Raw genomic sequence first — 23,529 nt, forward strand, 5'->3', positions numbered from 1 at the left:
GAGCAGCCCTGTGGAAGGCTTGGGGATACTGGTGGATGAAATGATGGACATGAGCTGGCAACGCACATTTGCAGCCCAGAAAGACAACCGTATCTTGGGCTGCATCAAAAGAACCATGGCCAGCAGGTCAAGAGAAGTGATTCTGCCCCTCTACTCTGCTCTCGTGAGAGCCCACCTGGAGTACTGCATCTAGCTCTGGGGTCCTCAGTACAAGACAGACATGGATCTGCTGCAGCAGGTACAGAGGAGAGCCACAAAAATGATCGGAGGGGTGAACACCTCTCCTATGAAGAAATGCTGAGAGAGCTGGGATTTTTCAGCCCGGAGAAGAGAAGGCTCCTGGGAGACCTTATTGCGGCCTTTCAATACTTGAAGGGGGCTTATAAAATGGGAACAAACTTTTTAGTAGGGCCTGTAGTGATAAGAGAAGAGGCAATGGTTTTAAACTGAAAGACAGTAGATTTAGAGTAGATATAAGGAAGACATTTTTTACGATGAAGGTGGTGAAACACTGGAACAAGTTGCCCAGACAGGTGGTAGATGCCCCATCCCTGGAAATATTCAAGGTCAGGTTGAATGGGGCTCTGATCAACCTGATCTAGTTGAAGATGTCCCTGATCATTGCAGGGGGGTTGGACTAGATGAACTTTAAAAGTCACTTCCAACCCAAACTATTCTGTGATTATATGATTTTAGAATTGACAAACCTTAATATTCTTTAATTTGTCTACTTTTCAAAATTTAATAATTATTTCTCTGATTTCATATTTTTTTGTTCTCTAGCCTTAGTTTACTTGTGAATCTTTATCCACGACAAATCATGTAGCATTTACTCTTCTTAAGTGAAACTCTCTGACCATTTAGAAACTGCTTTAGGGTGTATTTATACAACTGCTTGTGATCATAATGAAATGGCTTAAGAAGTGACTGTCCCTCAAGCTAGTATAAGATAACTGACTGTGCTCTTCTAGGCTCCTGCAATGCAGAATAAAATGGGTCTGTTCAAATCACCACTGGGAGCAATTCATATATCATTATTTTATCCAGCATTACTAAAGAGGCAGTAAACAACAACTGTGGAGAAGCAATTTTTGTTACCTCCTGGAATAAATGTAGATGGTCATGTGACCACACTTACAGGAATCTATCCTGTGCTAGCTCAGTGTTAATTTTGAGAAATAACATCATTTAACATTTTAACTTATCAAAGGCTAACTCATTCTCAGAAGTCCAATCTCAGGAGAAAAGTCACTACAAAAAGACATACACAAGAGCTGACAAGTGAATCAGTTCTGGTTTACTGTTTGTCTGTCTTTGTTATTCCTTTTTTGCCATTAGAAAACAATCATAGTTAATAAGTGTAGACATATTTATAGCATTTTAAATATGCCTACACATACTATTATAGGAGGAAAATTAGCTCAACAAGTTGAAACTCCCCTTCCTGACTCACAGCAATGCCACAGCATTATATGTATACGTTATATACAAAATAACAGTTTAATTTCCCACTACTGCCATCTTTTCCCAGTGTTTCACAGTTTACTCATCTAAACTGATTCAGAATATATCTACATTTCATAAAGCTTGTTCAAAGGCTTTGTACACGACAAAAGTTTAAAGAATAAGTCTAATACATTATTTATTCATTTATCGCCTAGACACTGCTGCTTTCTTCAGTAAGTTTTGATCTCTCAATGGACATCCAGTCCCATTAATTTCTGTCTCTACTCTCTTTAGCTTGAGTATTCTACAGATCTGTTTCACAGCATATTTTTAACACTCTCAGATTCTTGCTTCTGAATGTATAATTAACCACCTACAGATCAGCATCTGTATAGATGAAGTACATGTTCATTCATTCATGTGAGAATTCCCACATGCAAATGAGAATTGTTTTAAAACCATTCATGCTAGTATTGTCCTTATTCAAAGCACAGTGATGTTTCTTCTTTTTTTTCTGCTTCTTTTCATCAAGATTTAGTGTCTTCTGTATTAAAAATACATGAAAGGTTAAAATTTAATAACAAAATTACCCCTTATGATTTTAATTTGCTGAGAGGTATATCCCTTCTCTTATTAATAACTATTGTTCCACAGTAACACATATGTCATCACCTTCAGACTCACTTGCTATATGTCTTACGACTATGTGAATATAATGTGGAGACTCACATAGATTAGGACTATTCATAACCCTAAGGGTACTGTTAGCAAATTACCTTGCACGATGGTTCCTCTGTTGCTTGTTTTAGCAATCGATAACTGCAACTACAACTTAACTTTATTCCTGATTCACCAGTTCTCCCCGGGGTACAGGGTACAACGTGTAAACAGCTTAATGTAAAATTTCTGAAACCCAAAAATAAATAATACTCCAAAGCTCTGCAATGGAAAGAAGGAAAAAAAGAAGGTGAATAAAATTTGACTACTTTGAGTACCTACTTCAAGGTCCTTCTCTTTGGAAGCTCTTTTTACTACTTGGAGGATTTATTAAAAGAATATATATCCCTAGGTCATTTTTCCTACAAAACATGAGCATGAGACTTCCTTAGGGACATGACTATGTGAATTTAGTTCACTTGAAGAGCATTAGAAAGACAAAAAACACAAAGAGAAAGTGTCAGGAATCTGACTCATAACAGGGACATAAAGATTAACCACTTTCATCTGTTTGCCTAGCTAATAGATAAAGAAAAAAAGAGTCATAATCACTTTCAAGAAAAGTCTGTAACTTTATTCAGGGTTTGAGTGGTTATGAATAATCTGGAGAAACTACAAGTGAGGAAGTTCAGAAACGTGCTAATAAACAAAAACACAATGCCATACACTATGTTCCACTGTGCAATCAACAGACACGTGACAGATTGCCCATGTTTATTATTAACTTGTCTGTGCTTCATGGGATGTGTAAGGTAAGGATAGAAGGCTGTTAGGTATCAAACAGCAAGTCTAGAAAACCTATACATTTAAGTTAATCCTTTTATGTACCAGAAGGTTCAACTTCTGGTTGAAATGCAAAAGACAGTTTGTGATCATCTTGTCATGTGCTCATCTAGAATATGTTCTTTGCCTCACTGGCATATGTGAAAAGTGTTTGCAGGGAAACATGAAGATAAGAAACTATGAAAACCTAAGTAAATGAAACTGTTTCATTCTTTTACTTCATGCTCAGGAAACCAATTTATTCATTAACTGTATGTCATGACAATGGCTGCTTCTCCAGCGTACTATACCTTAACAAAATAATTGTGAATGTGATATGGACTAAGAAAATCAAGATAGTTTTCCAGATTTCATTTAATAATAGAGAAGTGTTCATACATCTTCATTCATGAAAAATCAGGTTTACATACCAAATTAATGCATCTCTTACTTGCAAAAAATGTTTATGTACTAAAATACGAAAGAATCAAGTAGTGTTAAAAAGCATATCAAAGCCTATACACGATATATTGAAGAGTTGATATTTGAATTAAAAAAATCCAAGACTATTTATTTTAGTTATTAACGTAACTGAACTAAAAAAATTATGAATAAGAAATAAGCTAAAATATTTTTTTTCCTTATAATTGCTTGTTAGTTTGTACTGGAAAAGTGATAAAAAACTGAATCACTTTCTTGAGTGATACTGTAATATATTCATTGAGTGACCTCCGAAGTATATTTAGAAGAACAATTTTGTTGGAATGCATTGTCATATATATCTATGTAACAGAAATCAAGCTAGAAAATCTAACCTATCAACTGTTCACCTCAAACGATTAACTAAAACATTAATACAGATTCCAAAATGTCTAAGATTTATAATATGGCAAGGAAATTGTGTAACTCTCCTCAAATCAGAGTATTCCTAAATTTTCCTAATCTGTTAAGAGGTATTAAATACAGAACAGATAGCATACTGTCTATGTATTCATAGAATCATCTTTTAGAGCTTGTAACTAGACATTAAGTAACCAGGATTCACTACAGATGGTGTCACATATATTGTCATAAGAGATGCATTTCTAAGTCTGAAATGATGAAAATTTCATCTGTCCTATTCTAGGTGAAGATTTTAGGCCTTTCTTCACGCTGCTCTCCCAAGCAGCACATATTCACTCATATCAGTTCCTGGATAAAAATGAACTGTCTCTTCTGTTTGCTTTAGAATGGCTTTTGTCTTTTTTTATCACTGAATACAGAGAGCAAAATTGAGGCACTAGAGAGTTTGCAGTCCAGCTGTTGTGGCATAAATCAATATTTAAAATGCACAGTGGCAATTTTTCTTCCCTTGAAAGTAGGACTTTGTGTCCTGAATTTCTTGTTCTGTGAAATCCAGAACTTTATCAACTTTAAAACACAAAACCTAATATTGGTTTGTACCCAGAAGCACTACTTCAGTGATAAAGCCAATAAAACAGTAATATACTTCAGTGATAAAGTAAATAAAACAGTAATAAAATTGATAATTAATGTTTGACTTTTGTGTTTCTCTGGAGGAATTTTCAAGTGATGGTTTATGAATGAGGAGTTAAAACATTGCAGCTTGAGGGAAAGAATTCCTTCAACTTCTTGAATTCACAAAGAAATAACTTTTCATAGCTCATGAGTGCATGGGTGAAGCTGGTGAATGCAGAGTACCTGGAGGAAAATACAATATTTTTCATCATTTTTCTAGGAATAAATCTTCTTTTAAAATACTAGTTTCTAAGGTACAGGTGAAAGGCAGGCATTCTGTATATCATCTTATTGCTGGCAACTTTTCATACATGAGGATTTATGAGCCAGCAGGTGATGATATGCAGTGTAGTTTTGCCCCCGTATCCCTCTCCTACATTTCTCCATGAAGCTTTTAATTCTGTAATTATGTCCCAGATGCACAGTGTACTTCGTGACACCCTTCCTAAGTGGGCAGATGTTCCTAAGCAGATCTCTCTGTTGTGAAGGAACCTCCCTTGGGTTTAGCACTGTCAGACTGCATTAAAAGCAGATATAAAAGGTAAGAAGCAGATGTGTAGTGCTATTTCTGTTTGACACGCTGTCCCTCTAGTCAGTGTTTTCTACTGGTACAGCAACACTGAGCCAACAGGCTAATGAATGCAGCCTGCAGAATAAATCGTTAACCTGTAACCTCATCCAGTCTGCATACAGTCTAATGAGTTTGTACTCCTGTGATTCACGCTCTTGTGTTTACTGCTGCTGCCTTTGTTGTTTGGCTTTATTTTGCTCCCAGTATTACATAGTGGTCTCAATCAAAACACCAAGGTGAGGAGACCTGCAGTGGAGAGAGAGGAGTAGGAGGCTACGAGGGGCAGTGAGTGACCTGCTGACTTACTTGCACGAGGAAGACTGAAGCATCTCTTTCTCCTCTGTCTCTTCACACTGACGGCCCCAGAGCACATCTGCGTCACATGCAGGGGAGGGGGCGGCTTGGTGAGAGGCACCGAGATAGATAGAAAATTGTACAGTGAGGACCTTGACAGCCTCACGGGCGTGATTTTTTTTTTTTTTTTTCTCCTACGTACAGTGTATATAAAGGAGCCTCGCCTTCCCTCTTGTGCCAGCTTTCAGGCTTTGCCATCCCAGATAACTGCAGGCATGAGACTCCCTTGAGAAACGGGATGGGAAGGCGGGAGGTGGAGAGAGGCTTCCAGGTGACTTTTCCCTTTCTGACTACACTTGGTCACGGAGCTCTAAGAGACTGAGGAAGAGCCACCTGCCTCCCACTGTGGCTGCTGCCGCCGCCGGTCCTCTCCGGGCTGTAGCTCCGCTCGCTCCCCCGTTAATCAGATTACCGTGTCTTCGCAGCCTCCCTCGCCCGCTCTTCCCTCGCAAGTGCCTGTCTCCCCTGAGAGGTCTCTCTCATTTCTGCCTCTCTCTCCTCCCCTTCCCACTGATCACCGTGCAATTCTTGTCAGCTCCGGGCATCTCTCCTTCTTTCTCCCTTCCCTGCTGGGTATCTCTACCTCCTCTCCGCTCTGTGCATCACTCCATCCATCCTCCCTCTCTCTCTGCACTGGTGTGTGCGCGCATCTCTCTCCTCCTGGCGGCTACCACCCCTCGCCCTGCAGGCGCCGGGCTGCCCGGAGGAACCGCCGCCGCCGCTGCCGGGAGCGGGGCCGCCCCGCGCTGCCGCCGCCGCCGTCACCACCGCCGCCACCGCCGCCCGGCCCTGCCTGGCCGCCGTGAGTCCCGCCTCAGCCCGCGCCCGTCCCCCGCCCGCCGCGGCACCATGTCCGGCTCCGGCAGGAAAGACTTCGACGTGAAGCACATCCTGCGCCTCCGCTGGAAACTGTTCAGCCACCCCTCGCCGGCGGGCGGCCCGGCGGGGGGCGGCTGCCTGCCGCCCGACAGCAGCTTCGAGCACTGGGGGCCCAGCCAGAGCCGCCTGCTGAAGAGCCAGGAGAGAAGCAACAGCGTCTTCTGGAAGAAATCCGCCTCCTCCGCCTCCTCCTCGGCGGCCACCACGGCCAGCCCGCCCAACGGGACGCTGCTGCCCGCCGGCGGCCGGCCGGGCTGCGGGCACGGGCTGGGACACGGGCACGGGCCGGGGCCGCCGCCGCCCCGCACCATCTTCTATGTGGAGTCCCTGGAGGAGGAGGAGGCGGAGGCGGTGCCCGGCGGAATGGAGGTGGCCCGGGAGCCCGAGAAGCCCCTGGCGCCGCCAGAGCAGGAGGAGGCGCCGGGGGGCCGCGCGGATGGAGGCAGCCGGGCAACAGGTGACGGAGGCGGGCACAGGTAGGGAAGCGCGGCGGCCCCGGCGCAACCTGGGCAGCGTCCGCGGGTCCTGGGGCTGCGGGGGGGTCATTGACCCCCGGCCGTGGGGGGAGAGTGACGGGGTGGGGGGCGCAGATGGGCAAGTGTGCGGGCGTTGTTGCGGGAGGGTGGTGGGGCCTTGGGGCGGGAGGGCTCCTCATTTTGATATGGCAGAGTTTGGGGGCGGAGGGGCGCCCCGCTACGCGGGAAAGGCTGCGGGGGGGGGCGGGAGGGCGGCTGCCGAAGGGCCGCTGGAGAGACCGGCCAGCCTCAAGGTCGGGGTGCCGCGGGCAGGGGATGCTGCCCCTGCTCCTGTCCTGCCCCTATCCAGCAGGTGCCTCTGCCCCTGGCCCTGGCCCTGGCCCTGGCCCTGGCCCTGGCCCTGGCCCTGCCCCTGCCCGCGGGACTGGCCCGGGCACACGCGCCTCTCAAAGCCGGCGCTCCACGCTGGGGATCCTTGCCACCCAACTTTCTCAGAAGTTCATTAAAATGCTAGCGGGAGGTGATGTTGTGCTGAGTATTGGGATGCCAGGTGAAAGCTCAAAAGTAAAAACATCCGCTTTCCTGGGACTGGGCGGCTAAATCCTGTCAGAGCCTACCTCAGAGAGAAATAGGAATTTCTTTTTTGAGTCATCAACTGAGTGACACCTGAGAAGATGTAAGAACAAGCCCGACACATCCAGATGCTTATGTTTCATATGAAACTTCTCTTAATGTTGAATCACTTTTCTTTCTCAGTCCCTGCCCTCCTCCTCCCCCAGCCTGAACAGAAATTAAAATAATTAGAAGAAGGAAATGCAGCTAACATAGAGCTTTCAGAAATACTGTGATACAGATAATCCTGAGGATAAAATGTTTTATTGGTTTAACTCTGCTTGCCCCCACCTCTTCATGGTTAACATAATTTCATTTTCATTTCCCTTGTAATTTTTTACTTTTTCTATGGAAAGAAATATATAGTTATGTTTCTAAGCAGAAAAGAATGATTTCTGTTCTTTATGTTGAAAGTAAAGCACATGGTATTAAATATTTTACTGAAGAGACAGCACTGTGTATTTGTTTGGGTTAATATGGCTGTAGATAAACATACATGTGCGTATAACTTTGAGTATGTTAAGCACTTTCATAGAGACCTAAAACATATATTCTCTACTTGACCTTCATTGTTTTGTCAGTTAGCATAGTTCATTTCATAGGAGCTACATCATTTAAACAAATGTGGAATAGCTGATGAATGACATGGTACATTTTTAAAGAAAAAATGTATGCTGAAGTTTTCATGAACACTGGAAGTAATCTGAACAAGAAGATGCTTGTTGTAGGATTCAATACAAAAAGTTATTGAGATACATTATAAAGACAGGTAAAATGAAACAAAATTATATCTTCAAGGTTACTGAACTGAATAGAAGAGGTTAAAAACTGATACAAATATAATCTCATTCTGTAGATGTTATATTAGGTGTGTCACTGAACTGAGAATCTTCAGAGATCTGTATACTGCCAGAAGCTTACCGAATTTTAATGGCGCCACTTGATTTGTCCATAAGAGTTGACTTGCTAGAATGAACTTTCTCATCACGTATGCACTCTGGGATAATATATATCTGATGTATTCTTATTGCTTTTGGGATTTTATGATCCATTATTTCGTGTTCTTCATTCATTGCTATTGAAACAACGCATCTCGTCATCAGTAGCTCCTAGTCTTGTTGAAGGAATATGCTAAAATTTGTTCAGATTTGAAATAACTAAGGTGGGGAGATACCAGTTTATTATTAAATAAAATGCCACCTTTTGAGATGAAAATGTTTAAGATAGTTTTAGAGTCTGAGACTTTATCTTTTTCCACCTAAGAACCTTTTGTTTACTTATACGAATTTTGAACGCTGTGGCAGAAGGTGATCAAGTGCTGCAAAAATGGCAGTGCTGTGGTTGAAAGCTCTGTGATCCAACGATCTTCTAATGCCCTGGCAAGTTATGTCTCACTCTTTCTGCAGAAATTAGTGTTTTTATAAATTGTGCCAACTTCTTTACTTCATTATGACTATAGGATATGTAAACTACCATTCAGTCCCGAATGATAGAAAATACCAAATACATAAACAGATGAATATGTGGAACTTCCACCAAGCCTTTAGGCATACACCTGGGTGTTTGGTACAGTGAGGGTAAAATTGTTAACTCCTGTCTCTCCTTAGTATTTTGTCCTGTACATATTTAGCAACCACATTAATACTTTAGGACTGTTCGGAAAACAGTGTTTTTGTTTTGTGAAAACGGTGAGAATTCAACATTTGGATATGTTGCAATATAGACCATATCCCCAATATTTCACATGTTGTGAACAGGAGGTCTCTGGGCAGTATTAGCTAGGAATCTGTCACGGTTTAAAGCTGGGCCAGCTATTAACCAGGTGGCAGATGCTCTCTGTTAACCCTCTCCCCCCCCCGCCCAAGGGAAAGGGAAAGGGAAAAGGGAGAGAGACTTATGGGTTGGAAAGTTAAAACAGTTTTAATAAACTATGATAATGAAAAAGAGTATAATAACAATAATAATAGAAATAATCAAATATATACAAATATATACAAATATATACAAAGCCAAGATTGAGAGCTTGGAAATCCTCCTCAGGCAGAGTTGCTCCCCCCAGTACAGACAGAGGGGAAAAGGCAGTACCTCCCCCCAGCACAGACAGAAGGGAAAATGCAGTAGCTCCACTGCCATCACACCTGCAGGCTTTTAACTGGAAACTGGCAAAGCTGGTACCAATCAGTGGGAGACAGGAGGGCCCCTCCCTCCTGGGCCCCACCTCCAGGAGGCAGTGGGTTAGTGATAAGCAGGAAAGTGAGAATGACATGTATGGGATGGAATACCTTGCCGGTCAATCCTGGGTCACCTGCCCCGTCCACTCCTCCCTGCAGGTACAACCCCCTTCGGCTCTTCACTCGTAAGCAGTGAGGAATTTAGCAGTGACCTTGGTTTCTCTAAGACTAATTGGCCTGGTTTGGGCCAAACCAGGACAGAATCCAATGGCAGGACATAGCGTGAGGAGCAGATCAACAAGGCGGCTTTGGTTTTATGCTTGGGATTAGTAAATTTGTTGTTATTTCTACTATTACTATGTATGTACAAGTGAAAATTACACTTTTTTTTCCTTTGGATTCTATTTGGGATCCTTATACCCCCAAAAGAATTTATTTTTTGTTTCCTGGTTGCTCCCCTCTGCTTAATACATGAATTCTGTGCTGGAATCTTTTTTCAGCCCATCTTATGTGCAGAATTCCTGGTTTTGGCTCTTTGTGGGTTTGTAGTTACTCTGTTTTCACATCTAAGTTAAACACTTAGCTGAATGATCTTGAATTCTTAATTTTACTTTTAATATTCTGTTAGATATTATGGAATTTATTTAGTATTAGAGCATGGTTGGTAGTAACAAGTACATTCTACTTTATTAATTTGTTTTTGTATGCTTCTAAAGAACATCCTGTCATGTTAATTGTACAGGTATTTATACGCATAAGTAACATTATGTGGATAGTCCCATTGACATTAAGAAGACTGAAGAGTTAGACTTCATGAATGATATAAAGTACTGACATAATTGTTCTACATTCCATATTGTATTTGTAAAAAAAAAAAAATGTTTTACAGTGAACAATTAGAGCTAAAACACTTCGATTGATTGAAATTGCCTGAAAAATTGCAAATCAAATTGTTTCAGAGCTTGCATGACAAATTTGGCTATAACTACAGTAGGTATCTAAACATAGGTTCTATTTTGATCTTAATTTTGTAAGGAAAAGCTGTTAGAAAAAAATCTATATAATGAATTTACAATTAACATTTATAAATCAACCACAAAATGCTTGGAAAATACCAGTGCTAAGATTTTCTGTGCAGCCATGAGCTCCTATGAGTTTATAATGGGAGTTTTTGCATCACTATGATAGCTTTTTTCACCTGACATATTAATCAACCCTCTACATAAATAGTATTCACCTAATAAGAAAAAGTCAGCATTTTCTTTCCTTCTTCCTCAGTGAATGGTAGCATGCTTTGCTTGCTTTACACTGTCCAAATCCTATGAAGACATAATTTCTCATGAGCCCTCAGTACTGTTCACCACTACACTCAGTATGTGCTTCACAAATTATTCATGGATTTATCTTTACAACAGCCCTATTTTACAATGGAGGGGTAAAACAGGGAGAGAGATAAAAGTGAAAAAGAGTTGAATTGCTGGTTTCAGAACACATAGCATTTTTCTCCTACTGCTTTCTGTATTCTCAGTTGCACCCATAAATGATGAACCCTTCTGCAAACCAATCCCACACTCCTCTGGCTGTGTGCAAGAGGAGTGAGGAACACAGGATTCAGTTAACATTTTGCTTAAGAGACAGTTCTAAGAAGGATATGCTAGATATGCACAACCCACATAAAGCAAGCACTGAGAGTGCAGTAGTCTTTCATAAAACATACAAATATTTGAAAATACAGCTTCTGAAAAAAGATGACAAGTCCTCCCACCATTAGATACTGTGTAATAGTGTACTGTAAAGCAAGAAGTGAAAGGACTCAGTACTGTGCCCTCCTCATACAGCAGTTTCACACTCATATCTTGCTTCACTAGAAAAATGCATGAGGAAAGGGCATTTTCTACTGTTTCTGTCAAATTTATCACTGGGAAGTAAAAAATTCAGTATTAATGGGAATCCAAAATGTTAAAAAGTGAGAGCATAATTGTGTAATTCAAACATTAACTGAGCAATTTATTTTACAAGTCTCTATGGCCGAAACTATTTATTTAAATTAAATCATTATTTGATAAGAAACAATAATAATGATCAGGGTAGAATCAGGAACAATGTGTATTTCTAAACTATAGAATCAAAACTATTGGATAAGCATTTCTTTTGTATTTTTCTGTTCCGATCCCACAAATCTTGCATTTTGATGCTTTTACCCATTAGTGTCTCCCACTTTAGTATCTTCCTCCTTTTCTCATAGCAACCTACCACCTTGTGGTTAGCATGCTGCTATAGAAAGTTACGAGTTTGAAACCTGTCAGGATGAGCAAGAATTTCAGTGTAGCTTTCTAATTTAATGAGAAAATATTTTCATCATTTTAGAAAATGTAGATAAAATTGTCATTAAAATTCACAGCTTAAGTACTTGATGTACTGCTGTAAATGTATTTAGTCTTAAGAGAGGATTCTGGGCTCTGATATCTAAGTAAATGGAGTTTCCTGTTTACAGCTTTGACCTTGGTACCTGAGCTTACAAAAAGAGGGGAATCAAGACACCTTCCCATCTCTTAGTCTATCCTGTGAACTCTCACACCTTTAAGTATTTTCTCAACTGAACGTGGCTATGGCCTTTCTGAGGTGCTGTCCTCTTGATATTATTTAGATGTCAAAATATGAACTGTGGATACTACTGTGAAAGCCAGATCCTAAAATTAGATACTATAGATGTCAAATTTATAGCTGCTTATGTTTTCCATTGACTTGGCTATCATCTCATATACACTGCTCTGTTAGGAATGAAATTTAATGCTAGGGATGGAATACAGATCACACAACTCTGCATTTATAGGTTATGGAATCAGAAGAGAATAATTCATGTCTTTACCATGAGATAGCTTTTCAACTCAATTATGAAACTTTTACAAATGGTTATATAACTTTTATGCTTTTATACATATACTTCTGACTTTCACAACAAAAGAGGAAGGGTTCATACACAACACAGACCACAGACCTTTCTCCTCCATAGTTCTGATTCATTCTCAGAGGATGTATGTTCTGTGCATGGGATGCAAAAGAATCTGGTGATAAAAATACTGCATGATCATATAGCTAAAGACTGTACATATACATAGATGGAACTAAATTAAAGTTACATGGAAAATTTAGTTCTGGATTTTCCTAACTGTGAGGTCTTTGGCTTTGCTACTTCTAAACAAGCATTTTAATGTGGATTTTTTAGCAGTTTTGTTTTTTTTAAAAAAGGAAGGAGAAGAACACAGAAGTCAGTGCATCATAGAATCATAGAATAGTTTGGGTTGGAAGAAACCTTAAAGATTATCTAGTTCCAACCCACCTGCCACAGGCAGGGACACCTTTCCACTAGACCAGGTTGCTCAAAGCTCCATCCAATCTGGCCTTATCACTGCCAGGGAGGGGGCATCCACAGCTTCTCTGGGCAACTTGTTCCAGTTTCTCGCCACCCTCACAGTAAAGAATTTCCTCCTAATACCTAATCTAAATCTACCCTCTTTCAGTTTTAAACCATTCCCCCTCGTCCTGTCACTACATGCCTTTGTAAAAAGTCCCTCTCCCGCTTTCCTGTAGGCCCCCTTCTGGTACTGGAAGGCTGCTAGAAGGTCTTCCTGGAGCCTCCTCTTCTCTCCTTCTCTTGGCTGAACAAGCCCAACTCTCTCAGCCTGTCTTCATAGGAGAGCTGCTCCAGCTCTCTGATCATCTTCGTGGCCCTCCTCTGGACTCGTTCCAACAGCTCCATGTCCATCTTATGTTGGAGGCCCCAGAGCTGGATGCAGTACTCCAGGTGGGGTCTCACGAGGGCAGAGTAGAGGGGCAGAATCACCTCCCTCGACCTGCTGTCCATGCTGCTTTTGATGCAGCCCAGGATATGGTTGGCCTTTTGGCCTGCAAGCTCACATTGCTGGTTCATGTTGAGCTTCTCATCAACCATGACCCCCAAGTCCTTCTCCTCAAGCCTGCTCTCAATCTATTCTCCACCCAGCCTGATTTGTGCTTGGGATTGCCCCGACCCACCTGCAGGACATTGCACTTGGCCTTCTTGAACTACATGCAGTTCGCACAGGACCACTTCTCAAGCCTGTCAAGGTCCCTCTGGATGGCATCCCTTCCCTCCAGCATGTCAACCGTACCACACAGCCTGTTGTCATCTGCAGACTTGCTGAGGGCACACTCAATCCCACTGTCCATGTGACCGACAAAGACATTAAACAGGAACGGTGCTAATACCGACCCCTGAGGAATGCCATTCGTCACCGGTCTCCACTTGGACATCGAGCCGTTGACCATAACTCTTTGAGTGCGACCATCCAGCCAATTCCTTATGCACCGGGTGGTCTATCTGTCAAGTCCATGTCTCTCCAATTTAGAGACAATGATGTCATGCAGGACAGTGTCAAAGGCTTTGCACAAGTCCAAGTAGGTGTTACGACCTGGTCGCAACTAGTTCATAAATCCCTTGGAGTAAATTAAGGTGAAACGACACCAAATAACTGGTATGAAATTAAGAACAATTTATTAATACAGGGAAAGTGGCATGGTTGTAAGTGTCTTGGGTTTCTAAAGGCATTGAGAAAAGAGAGAAAAGGAAAAAGGAAAAGAGAAAGAGGACAGAGACTATGAGAGAGAAGAAAAGAGAGATCACCACCCTTGGATCCAGCGATTTAAGTTGTCTGTAGAGTTGGTAAGTTGCTTGCAGAGTTGCTCCTCCGGTAAATCGCTTGCAGGATCGGTCCTCAGGTGGCGGGCGGGAGCGTGCACCAGCATCCCAAGCAAGAAGGTCTAAATACTTTAGGCCATTTGCAGGTGAGATAGGAGAGAGTGGTAACATCCCTCTTGTCTCCCCTCTCTGCTCGCTTCTCATGCTGATTGAGACGCCTGCGCTTTGCAGTCTTAGATTGTTCTCGAAATGAGTCGGTGGTCCCCCAAGGGGTGTCTGGTGGTCGTGATCCCCCCTAGTTATAGTGTCCGCTGTATGACCCCGCTTCTGCACAAGCATGGTTGATGCCTTGCAAAGTTGTTGCACATGTAGGCTGGCCCCAAGGAAAAGATACCATCCTGCCTCGGCAGGACTTATCTATTCCTCCAGCCAGAGTTGTAAATCACAACAATTAAGGCACATCAGGGGTATTTTTCTGTTCCCAGGGCCCTTATCTCGCCAGACTTGTAGGCCTCTGTAGTACACATACCCTCCTCCAGCCAGAGTTGTCAAACAAGTTGTTTAAGGCATACAGACTCGGTCCGTCACAGTAGGTGATGTCAGTTGCTCTTCCCTTATCCACCAAAGCTGGAACCCTGTCTTAGAAGGCCACCAACTTTGTCAGGGATGATTTGCCCTTAGTGAAGCCATGTTGGCTGTCACCAATCACCTCCTTATTTTCCATGTGTCTTAGCATACTTTCCAGGAGGATATGCTTCATGATCTTGCCAGGCACAGAGGTGGGACTGGCTGGCCTGTAGTTCCCTGTGTCTTCCTTTTTTCCCTTTTTGAAAATGGGGGTTATGTTTTCCCTTTTCCAGTCAGTGGGAACTTCACCAGACTGCCACGACTTCTCAAAAAGGAGCAACTTCATCCGCCAGTTCCCTCCGGATCTGTGGATGGACCTCATCAGGTCCCATGGACTTGTGCACCTTCAGGTTTCTTCGATGGTCTTGAACCTGATCTTCTACAGTGGGCGGTTCTTCATCCTTCCAGTCCCTGCCTTTGCCTTCTGTGACTTGGGCAGTGTGGCTAGAGCACTTGTCAGTGAAGACTGAGGCAAAACAGTTGCTGAGTACCTCAGCCTTCTCCATATCCCAGATAACCAAGTCTCCCGTTTCCTTACGGAGAGTGCCCACATTTTCCCTAGTCTTCCTTTTATCACTGACATACCTATAGAAGCATTTCTTGTTGCCCTTGATATTCCTGGCCAGATTTAATTCTATCAGGGCTTTAGCTTTCCTAACCTGATCCATGGCTGCTTGGACAATTTTTCTGTATTTCTCCCAGGCTACCTGCCCTTGCTTCCACCCTCTGTAGGCTTCCTTTTTATGTCTGAGTTTATCCAGGAGCTCCTTGTTTGTCCATGCAGGCCTCCTGGAATTTTTGCCTGACTTCCTCTTCGTGGTGTCATTTCTTTTGTCCACCACTTGGATGCAGGGCTGAAACTTGAGGATTCACTGTATATCCCACTGCCACTTGAACTGATAGAATAACTGATAGGAAAAGGAAGTTCTTAATTTTTGTGTGGATAATTACAACAGTGATTGTGTACTCTCTCTGCAGAAAGATCAAGGAATATGGCAGCTGAAGGCATAGGAAATCTTCAGAGTCTTCTGCTGCATTTGAGATCCTAGTGGCAAGCACAGACTCATACACTTTTCTTTTTGATGCTCCTAAACTTGCTTCCTTGTGTTCCATCCTCTTTAAACTCTTTTTGTCTTAATTTTTGTTCTCATTTTGGATCTTATCCTATCTTTTTTTTTTCTCCTTTCCACAGTCTCAAACTTCCTGAGTGCCTTATTCAAATCCTTGGTTCCTTACCCAGACAGTGTTACTTGATTTTACTGGCTGCTCTTAATGATCTGCCTCCTTGGTTTACACAGCAGGTTATATACTTTAATGCAGAACTGTCCTTTCTTTCCTGTGTCTTGTCCTAGATACTTTCACAAATGAAGTCCAGTTGTTCCCTAGTTCCTTAGCAGATTGTCAGACCTTTCATTCTTCTGTTTCTCTGCCACTATTTCCTAGTCTTCAAATTTCAGTATTCTTTACACCTTTCTCCAGCTCCTTTGTCAGTTTTAATGGAATCCTAATAGAATTCCCATTCCTATGTTTTCTCCCCAGCTCCCAGTTTTACTGTGTTTCTCTGGCCTTTCCTCAGCTGCTGCCAAGCTGATGGTACCATTTGCTATGTTTAATGGGTCAGTAAGACAACTAAGTATGAGTAATTCATTCTGTCAGTGACAGGGATTTATCTTATCTTTCTTAGATGCACATTTTAGAATAAGAATTGTCTTCTAGACATGCCTATTTCTCTTCATTGAGTGTAACAGCAGTATAAAGTGGTAGTTCAGATTTAAATGTTCAATTTAAATGTTTAATGTTCAATTAAATTTGAGAAAATGAACATCATTTGAAGTCTACATTGCAAATTCAAATTGTTCTAAAAGGCCAGAATTAAGTAAATCTTGGTAGATTTTCATAAATAGTAAAGAGCCTTTCTCTCATTCCAGTGAATGTAAGGGTGCTACTTTGAAACATGGGCCCACTAAACCCACTAGAAAGCAAGATTTGACAGTTATTTTGTTGTTGTTACCCATGTACTTTAAACATTGGCTAAACCAACTTTTTTTTTTTTCCTCTGGACTTATTTTCAGAAATGCTTGCACTCTTTTGCCAGAATATTTCCAAAAGATTGAACATGAAGAAAAAATTTGGCAATGAAAATATCAGCTGCACAGAGAGTGGCTTAATCAGGAAAATACCTTTTAAAGTATGGTGGTGTAAAGGGTAAAATCAAAGAATGTTAGAAAAGGGAAATAATGTTCAACCTTTCCACAGTAAAACCAAAAGCATGAACAGAGGAGAACAGCTATCTCTGGAAAATCTGATTGATGCTGAATCTTTGTAGGTAAGCGTCCAGAAATACTGTTGGCTTGAATATCTATCTATTTTTTTTTCTGATAAGAGCAGTTTTGTAATAATGATAGTATGGACATATATATAAGTTTATATGTGCACACAGACATCTAAATTTGCATCATCTGCGTTTCTCTCTGTGTATAAACATCATAATACATACGTATATAAAAAGTGCATATATGTATACATATTTTATATATTTATGCATATACACATGTTTTTAATCTTTAGATTCCTACAGAGTTATTAATAAATAAATTATAGTTGATTCCCCTGTGGTATTTTTGTGAGCAGTGAAGTGCACTTAAATAGTATTAATGAAAAAAAATTGGAGCATATTGTTGGAATCTGTGCTAAATTCATAAGGATGGTGCTGCTACATGTAGGTTAACATATTCGTAACACGTGATCATTGCTTTCTAACAGCTACTTCTTATCCTTGTGACACATTTTTTTTATACCCTTTTGCAAGCAGCTTAAGAGATTGCTCTTTCCTTTAATATCTCAAACTTGCATTTTTTAGGTGAAAACTGCTCCTTAAATATTATGCTATGATGTTTTGGCAGAATTTACTAGTATACAAATTTCCTGGTGTTGTTTGAACAATTTTTTAGAATACAGGATTGGTGACCTAAAATAAACTGTTTGCACTAGGGAAATAGCTAGATGTGTGCCACTAAAAGTTTCAGAAAGGAAATCTGTCATGTAAAAAGCTGAGAACTGTTGCAGCTTCCACAGAAAGATAAGTAACTGTGTAGTCATCCCTAGTAATGCTGAAAAAAAACCCCCAAAAGTCCCCAAACCTAAACTTTATCAAAAATATAATTTCAACAGTGCCTAAAATCTCTGATTTTTATTTTAAAAAGTCATAGCTTACCAATAATTAAAGCCAAACACAGATCTAAAATATTAAAATATTATGATTTTTTGGTAATGGTTTTACTAAAGATTATAATGTTGTTTAGATGTTTTCCCATTAATCTTTTCACATTTTTATTTCAAAAAATGTTTAAAATGTTGATTTTAACTATAATAACAGATTAAAACATTATAATAATTTAGACTTTTAAAATAATAGTTTAATTTATTTCAAAATGAGAAATTAAAGCATTTAGCTGTAGAATAAACAAACCAATGTAAGTTTCTCCAAAATTCATGTTAAAGTTTGGAAAATGGAAATTTCAGTACATACTTTCAATTTGTATCAGGTTGTTCTTCCCTACAAGAACTACAAGAAATAGCATATTATCTGTATATGACTATAATTCCGTATCTCCTATTTCCAACTTAGGTGTTGAGTATTTGTACTGCCAATGCTGAGGATTACTGTAAGTTTAGACTAGTGTTACATTTATACACTCATAAAAATGCATATTCAGAGCATCACAGGTCATTGTCATGTGTAGTCTGGTTTTCCAAACCACATTTCTCATCATGCCTCCTATTTCTTTACTCTTCAGTCCTTTACTGCGCATCTCCCTGCCAGATTTTAGCTGTATCACATATACTTTTTCTAGTGATTAGGATCCAGAACCCATCCTTTAACTTACCTAGGCACATCTCTTCTCTAGATTTCCATTTTCACTACTTCATGTGGAATTTGATCTGTTCTACTTGACCCATGTGTGCTGATGTGTCTGGAGGCTTTAAAGTAAAAGATTTATGGTAAATCCTAGGGGTAACTTATAGAAATCAGAAAACACTCATCCTAGCCTAGTGTCTATACAGAAGCTGCTTTTACCTCAGACCAAAGACATAAGTTTACAGGAATTCATGCTAATGATATTTTTCACATGAAAAATATTGACTTTAATTAATGAAATAAATTGGAAAATAAAGGATGAGCATGCATTAGATCTGGTTGAAAATAGGAGATTTTATCTTTTGGCCTTTGGCATTGTTTCAACATTTGCCGTTATCTCAAAAACAGTTTGGAAGACAGAAATGTTTTTTTCAAAAATTAAAAATTATTTCTTGAATCTAAACCAATAACCTTTATGACACTGAATTGATTGTCTGAGTTTAAGGCACTTACTTTCTTATTGTCTAATAAGTGGCTAGGCTCATGGTGTGGAGCGCATCACCTGTCATTCATTCTTTTTAAACAGTATCAGTCGCGTTTTCTGTTTTATTTTGTCTTATCAACATTAAAATGTTGAACCTTTTATAATGCTTGTATTTGCTTGTCTGTTTTTATCCTTCCTTCCACTCTAACCATATGGAAAAAGTGGTATTGTTTTGACCTTATGGTATCTTTTTGCTGCTATTGTAGTGTTGCTTTGTGCAAAGCTCAAAGGGGAACCCAAAAACAAGTCAAATAAGATATCGCAAAAGATCCTTTCATTTGAATAGATATAATCACACACTTTTACCTTCTTTGCTGAATATAGTGCTATGATTTGAATCCTATTTGAGCTCCTATTTTTTTCTAGTGATTCTTCAACTGTTTAAGTGATTCATGTAGAAATATGTAAGAGAGAAAATACAAGATGCATACCTAATGCATATTTTTTTGTGCTGTGTAGTTTTATTGAAACTATCTCCTCCCAGAATACCTTATACTTTAGCAATGAAGAAGTTCTTTTGTAGCATAGAAGTTGTCGTATGTTTCTTGGACAAGTGTTGTAAGTATGGAGAAAACATGAAAAAAGAACAGTGCATCTGTATTTGCAAGAATATGTGGCACTTCAGATACTCAACTTTCTGTGCTTAGATAGGCTTCTGGCTTCCTATGGAGATGTAAGTTCTTTTTATGCTTTAGACAGGGTAGGTAGGTCACTAATCCAGGCCTGCAGGCTGACCTGGTTCACCACTTTTTCTCAAATTCCTTGTTATTTCTCTACTTGTAAATTGGAATCTAGAATAATATTAGCATACATTCATTCATTATTAATCTCCACATGCACTGATATTTTTATGCATGTAATTGAATTATGATAATTTTGTGAATGTCTGAAAGATTATTTTTTATAAAATTATTTATCACAGAATTTTATAGTACTAATCATCATTCTTAAATGTACACCTTCTCTGTGTAATGTCTGGTGGCTCTATATATGCAAGTTGATTTTTTTTGGTCAATTGTTTTGTCTTAATTTTTATTATTAATTTATCCACAATGACAACCTACTTTTTATATCACTTATCTGAGGTTCAGAAAAAAAAACTCCAAAAGAAATTAAAAAAAACTCCAAAGTAGCAATAGTAAGTACAACTTCAAAATATGTAACATTCAAAACAAGGAAGAGGAGAGGAGAAAGAAGGGGAGAGAGAAGTAAGGAATATGGAATAAACAATTCTTAACATTTTCAGTTAGTGGGGATAATTTTTTAAAATCTTTTTAGTCTTCTATTTTCAGACAAGAGGACTTCAAAATACTTCCACATTTCAGAAGACTTTTTTAATAGAAAAAGCTTCAATAAATAATTTTTTGTTAATCAATAATGCCCTCACCAACATATTTGGTTATAATTAATCCTCCTGAATTGAGTTTTGCATATCTTGACTATGGTTATTTCAATTTAGAAGATTAATGACTTTTGTTTGAAAATACAATAGTCTGAGAGGATTGAAATTTACATGAAAGTGACTGCTTCTGTACACTGTTCATTTGGGGTGGAAATTGTATTTGTGAAAACTTCTATAAAAGAAATGCAAGAAGAAAGCCTTGTTCATATGAAAAATTAGAAACAATAGTTTTATCAGTTGGAATTCTTCATATGTTTCTTTTGGGCCCGGTACTTTCATTGTAGTCACTAATGACTAAATAATGAAATAAAGCCTATGCTGCTTAAAAATAAAGATTAAAAGAGTCTTAGAGGATTCATCGTATGTTACAGGAGAGAATTAGAATGCAAAATAATCCTGAAAAACCAGAGACATCCTCTGAAAAAATGAATATGGAATAGTTCAACTGGCTATCCTGTCACAAGAATAATCAGCAGAGATGCCCAATGGGATCGAATGTCTAGACAGCAGTTCTGCAGAAGTTTTGCAGTTAGTAAACAGCAAGTAACATGAGTCAACAATGCCATGCTGCTGCTGAAATGTAATCATAGGAATATATAAACAGATACATAGCCTGCAAAACAGTTTAACAATTCCTCTTCTCTGATCAGTTTTGGTAAAGCCTCATTTCTAGTATATTGTCCAGGACAGTCAAGAAATGTGTGCATTGTTTGGAGAAATTCCAGGTAAAAAAATCACTAGAATTTTAGGAAACATATTGTACCAAAAAAAAGATTACAACAGGAAAGAATTTATTTTTTTTTTATATTTGGTAATGATATTCATCTATACTTCCTGTAAAAGCAATGTTCGAAAAGACTTATAGGATTTACATCACACATGAGATGATCAGTAAGAAACTGATTCTACAGATGCTGACACACAGGCACAGATTTCCTGGGAGTGGTGTGGACTATTTGATATCTGGGATTAGAAGAATAGGTTGGACAAATGTCTGTCAATCATGACACGTTTAAGCATGGCAGCCGTTTTGCCTTGAAGAAGGAATGCCTTAAGTAATTTCTCACAAACTATGAGTCAGTATCTTTCTATGAAAAGTTTGGCTACAGATGCTGATAAAGAGTTTAAAAAAGCTCTAACCTTTCATATGAGGATTAAAAGTTTTTTTGTTATCATCCCATTTTTACAACATTCTTTGAATATATCTTTTATAATTGAAGTACATCCTCTCTTTGTATTTTATGGCTTCCTCATTTGATTTGCTCTTCCATTGGAGTACTGTGGTGTGCCAGATCTCATGACTACTCATAACCAAAATCAGTCCCCATCATGTTAGACATTTTACATACGCACATACTCATATCTTAAAAAGCTTAGAGTTTAAAGAAATTATACTAACTGTAAGTAAATGCCAATAGTGTTATCTGTTTTTTAAGACAGAACACTGAAGCAAAAATAACTGAATTACATTGGGAAACTTATAAACTGAAACTAGCTGTTTTGAATCTGAGTCCTTAAAGGCAAGACCCTACACCTTCCTCAAATAAATGTTGTAGTAAAATAAATTCATCCACAAAACTCAAAAAAATGAAGTTAAAGTGTATAATCAAAACTTGTGTGTTTAGTTCCTCAAACTCTAAAATTTTAATTATGTGAAATGTAGTGTGTTCCTTTTTGTGCACCATCTTCATTGATATCCCCCCTCCAATGAGCCTGTTCAAAGCCATATTTCTCATTATATCATCTTAAAAAGATTGTGGAAAATATCATCAAGATTTTTACTTCCAGAAACAAATAGTGAATTAGATAGAAAATAAAGACTTAAAAGTAGTTTTGTATAGTTTTCTAATCTCAGGTGACCTCTTCAGGTGACACTGTTTTCATGACAGGCTTGAAGAATTGCTGAAGGTGAGTTGAAATAATATCTTTTCATGTGCTAGGCTCTTAATCCTCTCATAATGAGAGTACACAGCATTAAGAGTAACTCACAGAATCAGACATGGTTGTCTAATCAAGGAGATTGTTGTCTGAAGTGTCCTGTTTCCTTTGTAATGGTGACTGTGGATTATGTAGCAAAAAGGCAGAGAGTAATTAAGAAAGGAAGGAATTTGCCTTGTCTTATGAACCCTCTTCTAAGAGGCTTGCTTCTGAAGGAGAAATTAGTTGGAAGGTTTCTTTCCAAATTTTCATGGTTAAGAACTGATACAGATGTTTCTTAAATCTTTTGTTTGGTATTGAAATTAATTCCCTTGTGCATGACACAAGAACATTTTGAAAAGATAAGTGATTCAAAAAAGTGATTCTATAAATTCAAATTGTAGAAAATAAAAAATAGTAAGATTAATTAATCTTAAGAATGAATCTTGGAAAGAACTCTTTTTTCTTTTTTTTTTCTGCAGACTAATTGTTATATTACCACAGAGGCGTATCTAGGCATATGTTATTTTGCAAGGTGAAGTCAAATAACTTCATTCTTCAGGGACTTGTTTTCCTCTCTTGCCTGTTTGTGTAGTCTAAACAGAGACACCCATGTTTACTGTGCTCAAATATACTTCAGGATTTTTATTTTGTTTTGTTTTTTATGTTAGCATATGAAAACAGCAGTTGAAAAAAAACCCACCCAACATATGGTTTGTGCATTCTGCTACAAGCAGATGATAGGTGCTTTGTCCAGTATTATTCAGATAAGATCGTCTGCTAAATGTTTTGAAGAAAGTACGATTGTGGCCTAAATTAAGAAGAAAAATGTCAATATGTCTTTTTTTTTTATGTTAAAAGGTGAAGAAGCTGCCTATTTTGACATATGCACAGTTGTATGTTTCTGTGTATATAAATATAGATAGACAAGCTGGGAAACCAGGAACAATGCTAATTTCCAAAGTACTGCTGCCTCTCTATTCAAATGTTGTGTTT

At 39.2% G+C, this 23,529-nt stretch overlaps 1 protein-coding gene across 2 annotated transcripts in view; it reads left to right on the forward strand.

The window, feature by feature from the left end:
- The first annotated feature begins 6,217 nt into the window (after positions 1–6,217).
- Positions 6,218–23,529, forward strand: part of KLHL1 (kelch like family member 1) — a 264,468-nt gene continuing 247,156 nt past the window's right edge. For both annotated transcript variants that reach the window (XM_068423667.1, XM_068423675.1), the window contains exon 1: positions 6,218–6,723. In XM_068423667.1, the coding sequence (XP_068279768.1) occupies positions 6,218–6,723 (506 nt within the window). The remainder of the gene's footprint in view (positions 6,724–23,529) is intronic.

This window comes from Nyctibius grandis, chromosome 2 (assembly GCF_013368605.1).
Source record: "Nyctibius grandis isolate bNycGra1 chromosome 2, bNycGra1.pri, whole genome shotgun sequence".
Classification (NCBI taxonomy): domain Eukaryota; kingdom Metazoa; phylum Chordata; class Aves; order Nyctibiiformes; family Nyctibiidae; genus Nyctibius; species Nyctibius grandis.